The 16,510-nt window shown below is 55.1% G+C and overlaps 1 protein-coding gene across 6 annotated transcripts in view; it reads right to left on the bottom strand.

Moving 5' to 3' along the window:
* LOC112989800 (tudor domain-containing protein 7) overlaps positions 1 to 10,668 on the bottom strand; it is a 49,846-nt gene extending 39,178 nt beyond the window's left edge. The window contains exons 1-3 of one of the 6 annotated variants that reach the window (XM_064501235.1): positions 10,170 to 10,304; positions 7,167 to 7,388; positions 3,393 to 3,534 (exon numbers count right to left, since the gene is read on the bottom strand). In XM_064501235.1, the coding sequence (XP_064357305.1) occupies positions 3,393 to 3,534; positions 7,167 to 7,373 (349 nt within the window). In that variant the 5' untranslated portion in view covers positions 7,374 to 7,388; positions 10,170 to 10,304. The other 5 variants (XM_064501236.1, XM_064501238.1, XM_064501237.1 and 2 more) reach the window with 5 other exon arrangements.
* Positions 10,669 to 16,510: the final 5,842 nt, after the last annotated feature.

The following is a 16,510-nucleotide window of genomic DNA, read 5'->3' as shown; positions in this document are numbered from 1 at the left end:
GACACCTGTGTCTCACTACAGTCACGAGAAACCCTGCAGCCTGTGAGATACCAGAACAAGTCCTGGCTGAAACCCATCTCCCAGGCTGCACTTTACCACCACTGGCAGCACTGCGGCAACCCAGCAGCAGCGGGGGCTTTCAGAGAGCTACTGCATCCAGGCTAACTCCACCTCCCCGACGCAGCTCCTCAACAACCGCCCCTGAGCGTTTCCTCTTTCTGGCCTCCCCCCAAACTCCCATCGCACAAGAGAAGTTACCAAACACCTGCAGAGGAACACAGCACACTGCCCTTTAGGCCAGATTTTGCTAGACAAGTTTTTGGTCACTCCACTGTTCACCTGCTCGAGGTGCCAGACCTACTTCTGCTGCCTGAAATACTTCAGAGGAGTAGTCCCAGGCAGTAAGGTGAACAAGCACGGGTTTACAGTCGCTCTCAGTCAACTCAGGCATGAGCCACCAGTTCAGCTTCCCAAAGAAAAGGTGGACTGCTGGTACGTCACTGGAGAGCAAGGAAAACCCAGATCTTCAGGACAGAAAACACCAGACACACACAAAGAGGCTGTAGTGAAACGTCTGCAGAACAAGGGCGCCTGGGGTTTACAGCTCGGTACACCAGTCCAAAGCTGGATGACAGGGCTGGATGAGTCCCTTTCAACAGCAGACAAACTCACCGCCTTACTGCAGAATCCACTGTCGCTCCCGACTCGCAAGCAGCAGGGCCTTGCTGGCAAAGGCAGTCGCCTCCCTTCCTGACCAGGCAGCTCAGCTCCCAGCCAAGAAGCTGCAGAACTGCTGACCGCTCTCCGGCAAAGTAAGGCTGACCAGCACTGAGCTCAGACGACCTGCAGCTCAAAGCAGTAACCAGTGGCAAAAGCGGCTCAGCTGTCCCTGGGACAGGGCTGCAGGCTCCAAACCAGCAGGAGTGGAAATCGGGAACTGTCATTCCTGCATACGCTCTGTCCCACAGTGCCACTCATAGCCCTAGAGGTCATTTCAGACATCAGGAGAAGACAGGCTCCACCTCTAAGATTTTCCCAAGACTCTCAATCACTAACTCAGCCCTCAAATACCTCTGCCCCCACAGGCCAAGGCCAAAGTTGCTCAGGTGGGTTGGAGCCTCAGCAGACACAAAAAGTTCTACTGCAGAAGAAAAAAAAAAAATCACCCCTCTTCTTCCCAACAAGATACCCACCCGTGTGACAGGATGGGGGCGGGAAGGGCCAGAAGGGGAAGCCCTTAGCCAGGGTCATGACCAAAGACAAAGCCTCTGCACATGCCCCCTCGCACCTGGACAGGGTACTTCATGCTGCCTCCTCCTGCCCTACTGTCACCTGCCCAGCAGAGCTTCCAGCTTGGCAAGCCTCCAGCAGGACAGGGGCATTCACCCTGCCTAAACACTGCTCACAGGCCCGCACACCAACATCCTTCTGGCCCCCAGCGAGCAAGCCTGCAGCTCCACAGACCTCCCCGGAGGAAGAGCAGCAGCAGCAGCAAACACTGCCAGAACACAGGGAAGATGCCAGCGGCACGGAGGAACCGCACAACAACACACGGCTGCTGGCCCTGGACAACACCCCCAGCCCGGCACCCACTGCAGGCGAGGAGGCAGCCGCACAGCCCCAGCAGACACCTCACCGTGCAACCAGGGCACTCCACAGGCCCCCGGACAGGAAGACATGGAGACACCGCTCCAGAGAAAGCCAAAGCTGCCAGCCTGCCTCAGACTCCCTGGCCTTCGCTACCCTACGCGCAGCCTGTCTCTCCCAGGTGGCACAGAAGATCCCCTCTCCCAGCGTCAATCCTGGCACACCAGGACCTGCTCAAAAACAAAGGTGAAGCAATGACACACGCGTGCTCCAGCCCGTGCAAAAGGCAGCAGCAGCAGCCACCAGGTCGGCCAGGGAGCCCCCAGCTTCCCTTTGGTCAACGCGGACAGCGCAGCTTGTCCCAGGACACTCTCTGCATGCCCAGAGCGATCGCTCGCCAGGGCAACAAAACTGGCTGCAGCTCCTCTTCCCTCTCCCAAAAGCCACCTTGGCAGCCACACCATTTTCCCAGGCACGCTCAGGAACAAGAAGGGAAGGCGGTCACTGCAGGAGTGTCACCAGCCTCCCCAGCACACCAGCCTCTAGCTAGGACTGCAGTGAAGCACCTGCTTGCCTGCCTCTGCCAGGCAGTTCCCATATTCCAGGGCTGCCAGGGAGGAAGGGGGCACAGAGAGGCAGCGGAGGGGCACAAGCGAGCCTGAGACAGTGTCACGGATGCACACAGATTTATTTGGGGGGGTCTGCGCCTGATGGCACACATCAGCTAGCAGTGAAAACGGTCCTGGGGAAAAGTAAGGAGACACAGAGACAAGGGAAGGGGGAAACTCCCCACCAGCCACCCCGCAGGAGCAGCCACAGCGCACCAGGAAAGCGCCCACCTCCTGCACAGCGCAGGGGCTCCCTCCAGGGCAGCCGCTCACGACAAGGACCATGAAGATCATGATTTTCAACAGGCCTTTGCCCAAGCACTTCATACCTTCACTGGGACCTGCTCCAACCCCCATTCAGCATCCCTCCTTGGGACACTGCTAGCACTGCTTGCACCATGCTACTCAGCTGGCAGCACGGCCTAGGGAGCTCCTGCGCACGCGTGCTCTTTGGTAGCATTTCCCAAGGATTTAAGCACCCCTATGGGCTGTGCTGTGCACTGCGATGGGGCTTCTCCAGGTGAAACTACCGTGGGGAAGAGACCCAACTGTCACGCCAGCGCTACTCGCTTCCCCTGACACATCACCGTAACACCAACATCAGGCTCGGCTGGAGCAAGGCCTGGACATCGACAGCAACAGAACAGCACGGGAACACGAGGGAAGATCGCCCCAGAGGCGCTGGCAAGACACTGCCTCGGGCGCTCAGGTGAAAGGGTGGAGAGCTGCAGAGAGCAGGCCCTAGGCGCTAGCAGTGCCAGGGCACTGGGGCACGCACAGCAGCAGCGAGAGCTCCTAAAACAGACGGGGTGGACACTGCAGGGAGGGGGGCCTCCGCCTCCCTCAGAGGGCAAGGCTCATCCCTGCCACCCGCCTCTAAACACTCGCACACTCGCAGCTACACAACACACCCAAATCTGAAGTACACCCCTTCCCCCACCCCCCCAAAACCAAGGGCAGGCACAAGTGAAGCCAGTTCTCCTTTAAGAACATTCCTCATTCGCAGCTCAGGGACACTCGTGAGAAGGGCTTCCTCACACACTTCGGCCTCTACACACATCTACCCTTGACAGCAACACCCGGCCACAACCACTACTCTTCAGCAGGACCACACGATTGGTGGCAACCGGCACCACTTGCTCAGAGCAAAGACTTTCGCTACAGCAACCGTACTTCCACAGGCCTGCTAAGTCTTACCTACTAAGGTGACGGGAGCTGTGTTCTTCAGTCTCATCTGGCAATTCACTTGCCGTCCCACCTTCCTTTTGGAGCTCCTCTGACGGGCTACCAGTTGAGCAATTCGCACTGTCTCGGTGCAAGCAACAGCATGGCACGTGACCTGCTCAGGGTACCAAAGGCACAAGGGCAAACGGTCACTGAGGTCCAACATTAGCCACACGCAGGACCCTCACGCACAACACCACGCTCCCAAGCGAGCAGAGGCATAGAAAATATAGCACAACAGCAGGAGACAAGAAGATTTCCTCAAGGACTTTGTAGACACCTCTGAAATTCAGCAGGCAGATGCTCAAGAAAAGACAAACAGCTTTTCTAGCAAGAGAAGCAGCACAACAGAAGGACAAAAAGCAATTAACAAACACAAAAAGCAAGTCATCGCTCAGCAGCAACAGCTTACGAAAGACCTTCGAAGCTCTGCTTGGCCTCTCAGCCTGAACCAAAAGGCCTAGGGAAATACAGCCATGGCATGACACCACTCAGAACAAGGCAACACTCTTGGCTTGCTACAGGGCACTCCAGCTCATCCTCCCACTCTTCTTCCTTCTCTGCTGCTCAGCCCCAGCATCTGCAGCTGCCTGGCTCACCTCACACCCCCAACAGCTGCAGACCCTGGGGGTCTGTCTCACATCCTTCAGAAGAAAGGCTCTTCCCACCTGAGGAGCGCCTGCTTAGAAACCAGACACCAAACCAGCTGCACAGTCACCCCCAGCACAAAAAGCATGCCCACCACTGCCAGGCCTTGGGCTGGCAGCCTCTCCACACACAGCCCCACCAGCCCACTGCTTCCCGGCAAACAACCACACACCACCTGAGGCTGGAAGCAACCTCTGTATGTCGCCTAGTCCAACCCCTTTGCTGAACACAGCCTCAGCCACAGCACGTTGCTCAGGATGTGGCCCTGTTGTTTCTGATCATCTCCACAGATGGAGACTCCACAGTCCCTCTGGGAAAACAGTGTTCAACCACCCTCGCCACAAAGAGATTGCTGCCTCTCTTTAAACGCAACCTCCCCTAGCTTCGTTTGCACCCATTGCCTCTTGTCCTGTCACTTGGCATCATAGAGAAGAGGCTGCCTCCATCTCCTGCACTCCCCGACCCACCATCAAGAATTTACACACACTGATGAGATCCCCCCAGAGCCTTCTCTTCTCCAGCACGAACACTCCCAGCTCTCTCAGCATCTTCTCTCATCACAGATGCTCCAGTCCCTTCCTCATCTTCCTGGCCCTTCCCCAGACTCGCTCCACTATGTCCAGGTCCTCCCTGTACTGGCGAGCCCAGCGCTCCACACAGCACTCCACACGTGCTCTCACCAGTGCCAAGCAGGGGGGCGAGCACAACCTCCCTCCCTCTCCCCCCAGCCACTCAGCTCACTGCAGAAGCCTATCCCGTTGCTCACACATCTTTCCCCTGCCATAAAGCCAGGCTCACTACTCCCAGGCTCATTCTTGTCATTCGCCTCTTTGGAAATCGTGTCCAGGAGGATTTGCTCCATCACCTTCACAGCCATCAAGCTGATGCTGACTTCCCTGCAGTTCCCGAGCTCCTCCTTCTTGCCCCTCTTGAAGACGGGAGTGCCACTCGCTTCCCTCCACTCCTTGGCAACATCCCCCATCACCACGACCTTCCCAAGATAATGGACGGTCACCTTGCAGGGCCATCGGCAGCGGCCAGCTCCCTCAGCACTCCTGGGCCCACGGACCTGGGTAGGTCCAGTTTTGTTTACTGTTCCCTAACCTGACCCTCCTCCACCAAGGAGGCAAGTCTACCTTACCCTGCACCTTCCCACTGGTCTCAGGGATCTGGGATTGCTCAAGAACAGCCTTTCCAAGAAACACTGTGGCAAGCAAGGCAGGCAGGACCTCAGCCTTCTCCATGGCTGTTACAACTGGCCACCATTCCCATTCATCGGTGGCCCCACGTTTTCCCTAGGCTTCCCTGGCCTGCTCGTACACCTGCAGCAGCTTTTCTTGTTGCGCTTCACATCCCTCACTAGATTCAACTTCACATGCACGCTGGCTTTCCTAACCCCATCTCTCCATGCTCAGACAGTGGCTCTAGAGTCCCCCAGTCACTTGGCCCTGCCTCCACCTACAGCTCTATCAGGTCCAGCACAGCATCCACCTTGGCCAGCTCTTCAGGCACCTAAGTCAAGAAGTTACCATCACTGCACTCCACAAACATCCTGCATCGCTTGTGCCCTGCTCTCTTGTCCCTCCAGCAGATACCCCGGTGGCTCAAGTCCTCTGCGACTACCAGGCCCTGCCGATGGGACGCTTCCTGCGGTTGTCTGAAGGAGGCCTCAGCTACTGCTGCTCCCCGAGCAGGCAGGCTCCAGCAGGCACCCACAGAAACATCACCCGGGTTGCTCATCATTCTCACCCATAACCTCTCCGCTGCCTCATCGTCCGTCTCCACAAAGAGCTCCACGCAGTCCCCCTGCTCTCGCACAAAAAGGGCAACTCCCCTGCCTTGCCGGACCGGCCTCTCCTTCCAAAACAGCCGGTAGCCATCAACGGCAGCACTCCAGTGGTGTGGGCTATGCCACCACACAGCCATGATCCAAATCAGATCCTCACTCCACAGCTGCACGCAGACCTCTAACTCCTCTTCTTTGTTCCCCAAGCTGCGGGCACTAGTGGACAGGCACTGCGGAGAGGCGCCCAGCTGGGCTGATTTCCCAGAAGGGCTGAGAGCGCTTTCCCACAGTTCTGCCGAGCTGGCACTTCCCCGTGAGAGGCAATGCGCCTGCGAGGTGTCCCCTGCAGCCCTCTTCACTTAACCACATGCTGCCTGCTCTTTCCGCACACCTCGCTTGCCAACCTGCTCCTCCGCTACCCCGCAGGACGCGGGCTCATCCTCGCCCTCCCCAGTCAGCCCAGGCTCCAAGAGCCACACATCACCTGCAGGGCACACATCCCATTCGAGGATAAGCAAGGCTCTCGAGGGAAAGGGACGATTCCTTCCCCTTCACACCCTGAAAGGCACGAGTTGGAAACCAACGGCTACCTGACAGAGCAACCCTCAGGACACACTCAGCTGCACCAGCACAGACCTCTTCCAGAGCCATCTGCATTCACGCTACCGACACAGCTGCAGCCCAGGCTGCAGCTACAGGCTCGCAGCAAGCAAGCAAAGCCCCCACCCACAGGCTCGCTTACTGCTGCCAAAGGCAAAGCCTCTGAAGCTGCAACAGCGCAGCACAGGAACCCCTTGCTTGCAAACAAGCCCCAAACACGCATCGCCACACTGCTAGGCAAAAGCGTCCACCACGCTCCCCTTGCGGCCAAAGAAGAGAAGCCTAAGGCCACCCTGCAGACACAGGCAAGGCACACCCACGAGCCTTGTCTTCGGTCACTTCCCAGGACCAACCCTGCAAGAGCCCCCAGGGGCGGAAGAGCTGAGACAGGCCACACAGCTCCACTCCCACACAAACCGCTCTCTCCAGACCGGCCTCCTGCTTCAGGGACAGCGCCTTGCAACACCCCACCTCTCCCAAATGCCATGCTCCACTCTGCGGGCAGGAAAGCAACGGGGGCTTGCGCTACACCCCCCCGCCCTGCATCAGGGCCCCCCACACACCCGACGGCACCACTTCACAAGCACCCACGGCACAGGCAGAGGGAAGCCGACAAGCCTTGCACACCTCACACAAAAAACACAGAAGCTTCTGCACTGAAGCCATGGCTGTTTCCAACCGGCTGCGCTTGCCTTGACAGTCACACACCTTACCTCTCCCACTTTGTTCTCTTCCATCCGCACCACTCCCGGGATGCTCTCCAAGTAGCTTTCCAGCGTGCCATGTCCTAGGTGCCGGAAGGGAATCCAGTCGCCCGTCAATGACTTGTATTCGCCCTGAAGCTGTGCCAAGGGTACCCCATTTTTATGGGAGTGAAGAACAGCTCGCAACATTTTTGCAACAAGGTCGGCCTCCAGCATCTTCACCTACACCCCCTGCACCCCAAAACAAGAGAAAGAAGCATTTTGACACACGCAGCCTAACAGCGCCTGCTTGCACACCCGGCCTGCCTGCCCAGTCCACCAAGGGAACCACTGCTCGGTGACTCTCCTTTTTCCAGGATCAGGGCGCTGGCAAGCACCTCACCAGGCACCGACAGCCATCGGCTCCGTCACCGCAGCTGCCCCCTCCCCTCGCATGCTCCCACCCCGCAGCAAACACACCCTCCGTCCAGGCAGCGCAGCCCTCAAGGGAAGCTCTCTCGCAGCACCGCAAGCTCTGCCACCACAACTCCAGGCGCCAAGCTCGCACCACAGCGCCTGGCCTCCACACACGGCTCCTCGCACAGAGCCCAGCAGAGCCCAGTCCTGCTTCCGGCACCCTGTCACCTTCACGCGGCAGCACAACCAACAAACCAGAGCCCAGAAAACTCAGCAGCAGCGCTGAACAAGCAAATCTGCTTTTGAGCACCTTGCGGTTGGTCCCCAGCCAAGTAACTCGCAGCATCAACGTGAGTCCATTAGCAAAAGGGGACCTCCCGCACCTCAAACCTCTCTGACTCAGCGCTCCGGAAGAACAAGGGAGCCCCTCACCTCCAGCCCCACAAGGGCAAGGAACTGCACCTTGCACCCACTGCGCTGCACTTGCCCTAGGCGCCGGCAACACCACGCACCTCCTGAATAACCTCACTAGCACTACGCACGAGGGCACGTAAAATCAGTCCGCGCTGCTCTCTGAGGAAGCGGTCCAGGGATCTCCCTGTAAGGACACACTCAACACTGACTCTGCACTGATCAAGCTCTCCCGCTCCTGAGCGCCAGTCTGCAGCCTTCTGCCTTCTCACCCCCCACCTGTGCAACAGCCCAACCCACCGACCCGCCAAGAAGGCTGCAAAGCGCCCGCCAGCCCAATTCCACAGCAGCTCCTGCCACACACTTACTTTACGGACACGCGGCAGCTTACTCACCCGGGCCTGTCTGCAGACACATACACAGGAGGGTATTTACCTAGGCATGGACAAATACACAGACCTAGGCACAGCACCGCCTGCATACAGATGCTTTCATGGGCACAGTTCAACAAGCTGCTATACACAAGCTCTTTGGCACAAAAGCTCACAGCAATTTCAGCACAACTACTTCTACAACTCTGCTGCCACAGATGGCATTTTGCCACGCAAAGCCATCATCCAAAGTCCCACCGCCAGCTTGGAAGCTCCCATGCCGGTCCGTGAAGACCCACAGCTCCGCACAGCGCTGCGCACAAACACAAATGGATTCACCCCCCTTAACCCAGCACTTCCTGCTCTTACACAGCAAATGAGTTTCATTTACTGATTCTGGAACAACCTCTACCACACCCACTCTCACCAGGCTCACAGTTTAACCCCAGGTCACGGAGTTAGTTGCACAAGGAGGCAAAGACCTTAAACACATGCCTTGGCACACACACACGCAGTGGGCCAGGCACAGCAATCCCTTTGGGCACTGCCAGACTGACTGCCATATATTAGTGACACACTACTGAGCGATTAGTCCTTCTCCTTGCACCGTTTCAGAGACCGAGCCCCTGGAGTACAAAGCTTGGCAGGGCACCCTCCAAAGAGGGAGGGGAGGTAGCGCTCACCTGGCAGGAGGAAAATTACAGAAAGTTCATACCTCCTTGGACCCACCCAGTGATGTGAGGAAGCCATATGTCAGGCAAATGCATTAAGACAAGTCTCAACTCAATATTAAAGCTACTGATTGAAAGAAAGAATTCACAAGCATACTAAAAATGTAGGTTGGTTTTCAAGTGTGTTCCAAGACTAATGTGTTCAACAGAAAAGCGAGAACTGTTGTTGTGGCCTTTTCTCTACTTTCTCATTTAGGTAACAAACCAGAATTCCTAATTAAGAATTCTTATTTAAGAATTCGGCTTATTAAGACTGTCCTTAAGAGTCCTGCAATTCCACTTTGCTGAAATAGCTGAATTGAACTTATGATGGTAACATTAATGTAGGAGAAATTAGCACAATACCTGTTATAGCTGGGCAAAGAGAGTGACAAGGAAGAAAATTCACAATAATATGTGAATTCAGATTGGAAGGCTGACTCGAAAGAGGACGCTTCAATTAGAAAAAAAAAAAAAAAAAAAAGTGAGGGGCTGTTTAGGAAAAACACCAAGCCAAAGTAACAGGTTAAGACAGCATGACCCTATCCATAACATCCTAAATTATACTATAAAGAGCAGTCATGATGATAATTCACTTCATTAAGCAAGACAGCAGGCACTAGGATACACAGCTGAAAGCTAGAACGCAGTCTTCGTCTTAGGACGAACACTGGCATTCCTGCAACTAACGGTATTTTGGATGACTTGCAGTGCAGGAATGCTTACACGAAGGAACGCGCTGAATCGCTGGCAGAAAGCGACACAGCTCAGGCTGGCCCGCAGAGTTTCCCAACACCACTTCTGTGCCCACACGCTGTAAGGCACGGGCAGGCAGGGCTTTCGCAGAGCTTCTCGCTGCCTCCAGCGGGGAGGACGCTTCGTTAGGGAGAAATGCCAGGAAGCATCTCTCAAGTAGAGAGGCAGCGCTCAAACCACGCGTCCAAACAGAAACTTTTTTCAACGCGCCTAAACCAGACTTAACTAGTTCTGCACTCGCAGAACTGGTTCCGCGCCGCAGGTTATTATTCAGACGAACAAACAACAAAAAAAGGACGAGAAGACACTTTTCCTCCGGAGAAGGATCCCGCCGAGAGCCGCCACTTTAGAAGACCGCAGACACAAACCTTCGGGTCCCAGGTCTCCTCCGGAAGACGCGAACTAGCCGCGAGCCCGCCCAGCCGCGGACTCTCCCTCGCCACCGCCTCCCGCTGACAGGCACAGCCAGCCCGGCCCTCCGCGCCGCCTCGCCCCGGGGCCAGGGAGGGCTCGCCGCCGCGGGGCTCTCGCCGTGCCCTCGCCGCCACCACCTCCCCCCTCCTCCTCCGCCCGGCGGCTTCCCGCCCCGCAGCTGGCACCGCTCTCGCAGCCGCAGCCGCAGCCGCCAAGTCGCAGCCGCAGCCGCCGAGCCGCAGCCCGGCCGCCTCCCCGCAGGGCCCCGCGCGACGGCAGGTGCCCGCTCCCCTCGCGCTGCCCCGCCCCGCCCCACCCGGCGGCGCCCAACCGCCGCGCGCCCGCCCAGGAGGGAGGGGGAGGGGGCGCTGGGACCTTTACCGCTCCCCCCGCCCCTCCTCCCCCCCCCTTCCACGCCCATCCGCGGGCGCATGCGCCGCATAGCCGCATAGCCGCGCCCCGGCGCCGCCCGAGGCGCATGCGCAAAACGCCGCCTCGCCTCCCCCACCCCACCCCCCCCCTCCCGCGGCGACGGGAGCCGGTAGGGACCACGCCGCCCAGGCGCGCAGTGGCGCAGGGGGCGTTGGCGCCTCTTTGAGGCGGCGGGAGCCATTTTGGGGGCTCCGAGGGTGCGAGGCCCTGAGCCGTTTTGGGGGCTCCAGTGGTGCGAGGCGCTACCCCACGTGTGGCCCCTGCCCAGATGGGGGCATGAGGATGCCCAGTCAGTGGCACCAGTATTAACTTAATTAATTAATGAACCAATATTAATTCCCCTTGGGTAATTCAGGAGGCAGCTGTTGAGACTGTTTCCAGTGGGGCTGAAACTTGGAAGGGCATCTCAGTGAAATCTCAGTCCTGTCACAAGAGAGCAAATTGTCTACTTAAAAGGGAGTCCAGCTGAGTAGTGACTTAAGCACAGCTCTCTTCCACAAAGAACAGATTTAAAGTTAATTGACTTAACTTAAAAGTTCTGAGTGTTGAAAATTACCTTAAAATAATTTTACAATTAGATGATTTACTTCTTGCAACTGCATAAAAACCCTTGAATGGGTGCACTTTACAGTCCAAGAAGGGAGAGCTAACCAAAAAAGAAATTGCTATTCAGGAATGCACCAAGGTTTTCCCAACAAGGGTCAGCCTGTGAAAACCACCGTGTCAGAAGGCTGTCCCTGTGCTTTCATTTAGCTCATACTTTACCACAGACTCTTTGAAAGATGTTTGGGGGAAAGCCGGAAGGTTTGTTTCGCTTTCTTGTGGTTGAAAACCCAGCCCTCACAGCCAGCAGCGGAACCAGAGCTTGCAATTTCTCTGATGTAACAGGAGAAATTGTCCAGTTCACAGCAACAATCCAGTTTGAAGTCTGCCATCATTCGGCTGGGTGGCAGTGCTTAGCCTCAGCTTCGTCCACACAAATAGGCACAGATCATCCTAGAAAAGACAAGGATTTGTGTCTGACCTTGAACCAGACTGCCCCAGAAGTGATCATGAATTTTGCTGAGACCCAGCAAAGCAGGAAGACTCAGAAAAGCCCCACCAAAGATGTTCAAGACCCAGCAAGATGTTCTTTCCCAAGGAATCACTGATCCTGCAGTTGGGGTTTCTTCTCTGTGCAGCCTAGGGCACCTTTGGGATGTCACCTCTGAGCTCTTGTGCCTGCCCTGTTCTCACTGCACTACCCCAGCAGCAGAGTTTTGCCCAGCTCAGCTTGTCCCCAGGTTGCTTGGGCATGTATGTGAGGCATGGAGGCTTGGGCTGATGTTGGGATCTTTCTTTTGAGGCTAGCAGCAGCTCTGGATGCTGAACCCCAAAGCCACCTTCTGTCTCTCCCATACTCCTGCCACACTTGCTTGGCTGACAGGGATGCCATGGGCCCGCATATACCAAGAGGGCACAGGAGCCTATGAGAGCACCAAGACGCCTTGCTGCCTCTTCCTTGGTGTCTACCTGAGGATGAGGTGAGCTGCACTTGCAAACATCCTACAGGCAGTGAGTGTGCAAGGAAGCACCAGTGGTTGCTGGTGGTTTGGCAACTGCTGAGTCCCAAGCAAAAGAGAAGTGGTTTTGAAATGGGGAAGGGGAAAGGCCAGGTCTGGGGCTGAATATTCAAGACTGGCAAGAGCGCTCACATTTCCAAAGGCAGCATATCACTTCCTGAGATACCTGGTAGGTCTCAGTTCATAAAGGAAGAGTTGTTCTGGGAATTGACCTAAAACACACTCCCCCATACCCTTATGTGCTGCTGATGGTGGTGTTGGTGGTTCAAGGGGGACCTCTCCATTTCCAAAATAAGGAGAGAGGCAGCTTCTGCACTTCTAAGGGAAGGCAGACTTCTTCTCTTTTGTGGGGAGGGCAGGATCTCTAGACATGCAGTTCCTAACTGCACATTTTTCAGTCTTTCCTTCCTCTCCTCTGTGAAGCAGCCTTCTGAGGGGAAGGAAGGAAAGCAGCTATGTCATGGTGCCTTCCTTCCCGATAGGCCACTAATGCCCATTCTTTTTCTTCTCATCACAAAAGAAGGCTAGTGTGGATTTCTGTATCGATGGACTTTCATAGCTCTTCCATTCTCCCACCTGCCCTCTCCTCCCCATCTCCTGGGAAAGGGAATGAGCTCAGCCTCTCTTTTGCAGTGTGGTAGCAGCTCCTGAGACACCTATGATGCATGGCAGCTCATCACCTTCAGCTCTCCCCAGCCCACTGCAGCAGACAATACGAAGAGCTGCAGCTCCAGATGCTGTATATTCCATCTGCCTAGACACCTTGGACAATGCTGCAAACTTAAAACCCTGCTTCCTTACCTTCTGCTTTGGATGCGTCCTTCAGTAGTCCAAACCCACAGCTGAATGGCCCTCGTGCAAGCAGGCTTTCTGATCAATTCTGCACACAGAGGGGGCAGAAGATGGGGTATGTCATTGGGCCTCCCAAAGACTGTTCCACTGCCAGCTGTCACCAACAGAGACCACCTTTCTGCCCGGCTGTCAGGAGGCACTGTCACCCTGCAGCTCACCTGCCACAACATCCCCCCTCCTCCACAAATGTGGTCTACTGCTGAGAATGGCACCAGGCTGGAGGGGACCTCGGGCTAAGCCGCACGGTAGCAGAGAGACAAGAGGGCTGCCAGAGTCTAGCCAGAAGCTGAACCCACAGAGGCAGTCTAGGGCTGAGGAGAGACTTCGGGGACATGTATCAGAAGCAGGGGATGAGATGCTGAACTTCCACCACACTCTGTGTTGCAGTGGGGTGCACATGCAAAGGGTTCCTGGTTGCGGCCAGCACCAAAACATCCTGGTAGCCGCTTTCTGCCATAACCCTGCCCACCTCCAGAGGCTGTTACCAGTGAGAGTCCAGTATTCTCTGACCAGGTTCTTTTAGATATTCTAAATGTGGAGGGGAACACAGAGTTTTCGTATTTGAAGTTATTTACAGTTGCATGGGATTTTAATTTACTACAGTGACACACCAATGCACTGAAGTCACAACAGAAGTTCAAAATACACTTAGCAGACTATTGCAGTTGCGATATATATTGGAATCACAATATAAATGTGAATCTGATTATCAGTCTCTACAGTATGTGTATTGTCACAATGCTGAGCTCTGTATTTTTCAAGAAGGAATATTTGGGTTGAAGCCAGCTCGAGCACACCTATGAACTGCTACTAAGTGAGGTTCTTCTGGCAGGCTGAATATCTCAATTCTTCAGGCTTGCCTCCAAGTTTGTGTTGTTTGCTTTGTCACTTCATCAGCTACTAGTTGTAGCCGATGTCACAGCTACATCACAGCCGGCAAAGTCACTTTCTGAGAGGATGACGGATCTACAAAAAAGTAGAAAGCAATAAGCTAAATACCTATTACAGTTACATGAATTAAAAAATGCTATTGATTAGAGTCACAGGATCATAGTATATAAGCAGATCTAATACCTACACAGGCTATGTTATTTTAACAGTAATTAAATCCGTAAGACTAGTGTTGTCCTGCTGTGGATCTACATTTCTTTAAATCAGGGACAGACAGCTATGCAACCGGTTGTTACACTTAGCTGATACAGCCAGTCTGTCTAAAACAAACCCTCTAGATTCCTCTGGCATTAAGAAGAGTTTGGCCTCTTTTGCAGCTTTTGTGGTCAGTCTCTCCATTATTCTCCCCTGAGCCTCAAGGACATGTAGCCTCTACTTATCTCTTCAGAGCATTCCTTCATTCACATGTATATGTGGGTGTTTGTGTGGGGGATCCTTTAATCCATCACGCTCCCATGGTTGCAGTGGGAACCGAGAGCCCTCTCTGGAGCCCAGCAGATGTTGGCAACTCTCGTGGAGCTCATTGTACTGATGAACCTGAGGAGATGCAGCCTGGGCAGTTGGGCCTTCACTGGGGACTTACAGCTGCTTCTGCTGAATCACACTCAGCCTTTCCTCCATGGGCTTGTCAGGTTTGACTGGTGGCCCTGCAGCACAGGGTCCTACAACGAGCAGGCCATGTGTGGCTGCTGTGCTCCTGGCAGGCACAAAGGAAGCCACGTGGCCTCGTCGTGTCTGGCAGCTGCCACACGTGCAGCCATGCCTCCAGCATCAGTGCAGAGTCCAACCCGGACTGGTTTCCGTCAGGTCCCTGGGCGTGAGGAGCTTCGCAGCACCTTGTATGCTGTTGCCCATGGGGTCCCTGTAGCCTCATCGTCTCCCCAGTAGCTGTGGGGAGGCTCTGAGAGCAGCGCATCTTGAGCAGGAGGAGAAGCCTGGAGACAATTGCTGACTCCTGCTGATACCCACGGCAGCAATTTCTTGTTGGACAGCTGTGTGCTCATGGGGTGCTGGCGACCCTTACCAGAGGGGAGCCCTGAATGGGCTGTACTCTCCTCAGACTGAGAGCACTTGGCCCTGGCAGAGGGAAGGGAGCTGGACAGAAAGAGCAGCTAGTGTACAGGTCTGGCTGGAACCACAGCAAAGCTCGCGGGTGCTCCTCCCCATGCTCTCTCCCTGCTGAAGGAAACGAGCTGGAGCTGCCCTAGCTGCTCCCCTGCTTCCCCTGGGAGGAGATGAATCCCAGCAGGGGCAGCGGAGGGCACGGCCAGTTGTGCTTGGGGCTGTAGCTGGAGCCACTCCGCTACCAGCAGGGGCAGGCACTGCTCAGCTGGAGCTCCCAGCTGCCCAGAAAGAGGAGGGCAGGAAGCCCCAAGGCCTGTTCCCACCATAGCAAGTGACAGTCGTTGCTCCAGCATGAGGAGGGAGCAAGGGAGTAAAGCCAGACTGCCAAGGGGGTGGTCAGAAAGCAGAGGCAGAAGCAGCCAGAGGAGCCAAAAACAGGGACAGATCAAGAGGTCAGGACATTGGCAAGTCGCAGAAAAGCCAAAGAAGATTTGAAAGTTGTACAAGCCCTCTGGTGAGGGAGGCCAGTGGATCCCAATGCCATGCCATCGACCACAGCAAGAGCAGTTCCAAGACGAGAGACTGGTACCACTCACATGGAAGAAACAGTGCCCAGCGTGGGCACGGCCAGGAAGTGGGAGGTGGAGGAGCACCCCGAAGAGTACTGTGATCACTCAAGGCCGAGGGTTGGGGACAGGAGACTTAGAGAGACCCAGCTGCAGGAAAAAGTGAAGGAGCACTCTTTACCTTGATTCCTCAGACAGTAAAAGGAACTGTGCATGCAGCACGTCTTTCTCAGGGATGTCAACGCAATTTGCTCTTCAAAATGGCTGTGGATAGGAATAGGTCTGAACTTGCTCAGAGAGTTCATCTCTACCTTTGTCTAGTCAAGATTTCCTCTCTCTATAAATGTATTTTAAATGGAAGTCAGTCCTGAAGTCCAGACAAGATTTTGTGGAAAGATAGGAAAGGGATCATTCTCAAAGTGTTTCTTAAAGAAGAAGTAATGGTTCTCTGTTCTGCTTGTGGCCATGCCTGTACAGTTGCGTTAGTAAAATCCTGGGCCTGAAGCGGAAGCCTAACACTTTAACCATATGTGGCAAATGCTTTGCTGTGAGATAATCAGAGCATGGAAATTAACCCAGGTAGATTGCTGAGGTTTCTTGCAGCATGCAAGCCTGAACAGTTAAAAGGCAATTTAAGAAGCTCATCCTGGACACATCTCAGCTATCAATTAGCAAGACCCAGGGTTGGTGAGGCTTGCCTTTAACTTGACAGCAGTCAGATAGACAGGAACCAGGGAGAGTGAGGAGGGCCCAGGGACAGCTTCACGAGGTGCCTCACGCTATTGAACTTTGGGAGCACATCTGTGTGAGTCCCCAGATTATGCAGCATGGTCTTGCTGCAGAGCGAGTGTAACAGAAGGAACAAAT

The sequence above is a fragment of the Dromaius novaehollandiae genome, chromosome Z (genome assembly GCF_036370855.1).
Source record: "Dromaius novaehollandiae isolate bDroNov1 chromosome Z, bDroNov1.hap1, whole genome shotgun sequence".
NCBI lineage: Eukaryota > Metazoa > Chordata > Aves > Casuariiformes > Dromaiidae > Dromaius > Dromaius novaehollandiae.
Note: the sequence above shows the minus strand (reverse complement) of the source record. Positions and strands in the feature narration are given on the sequence as shown.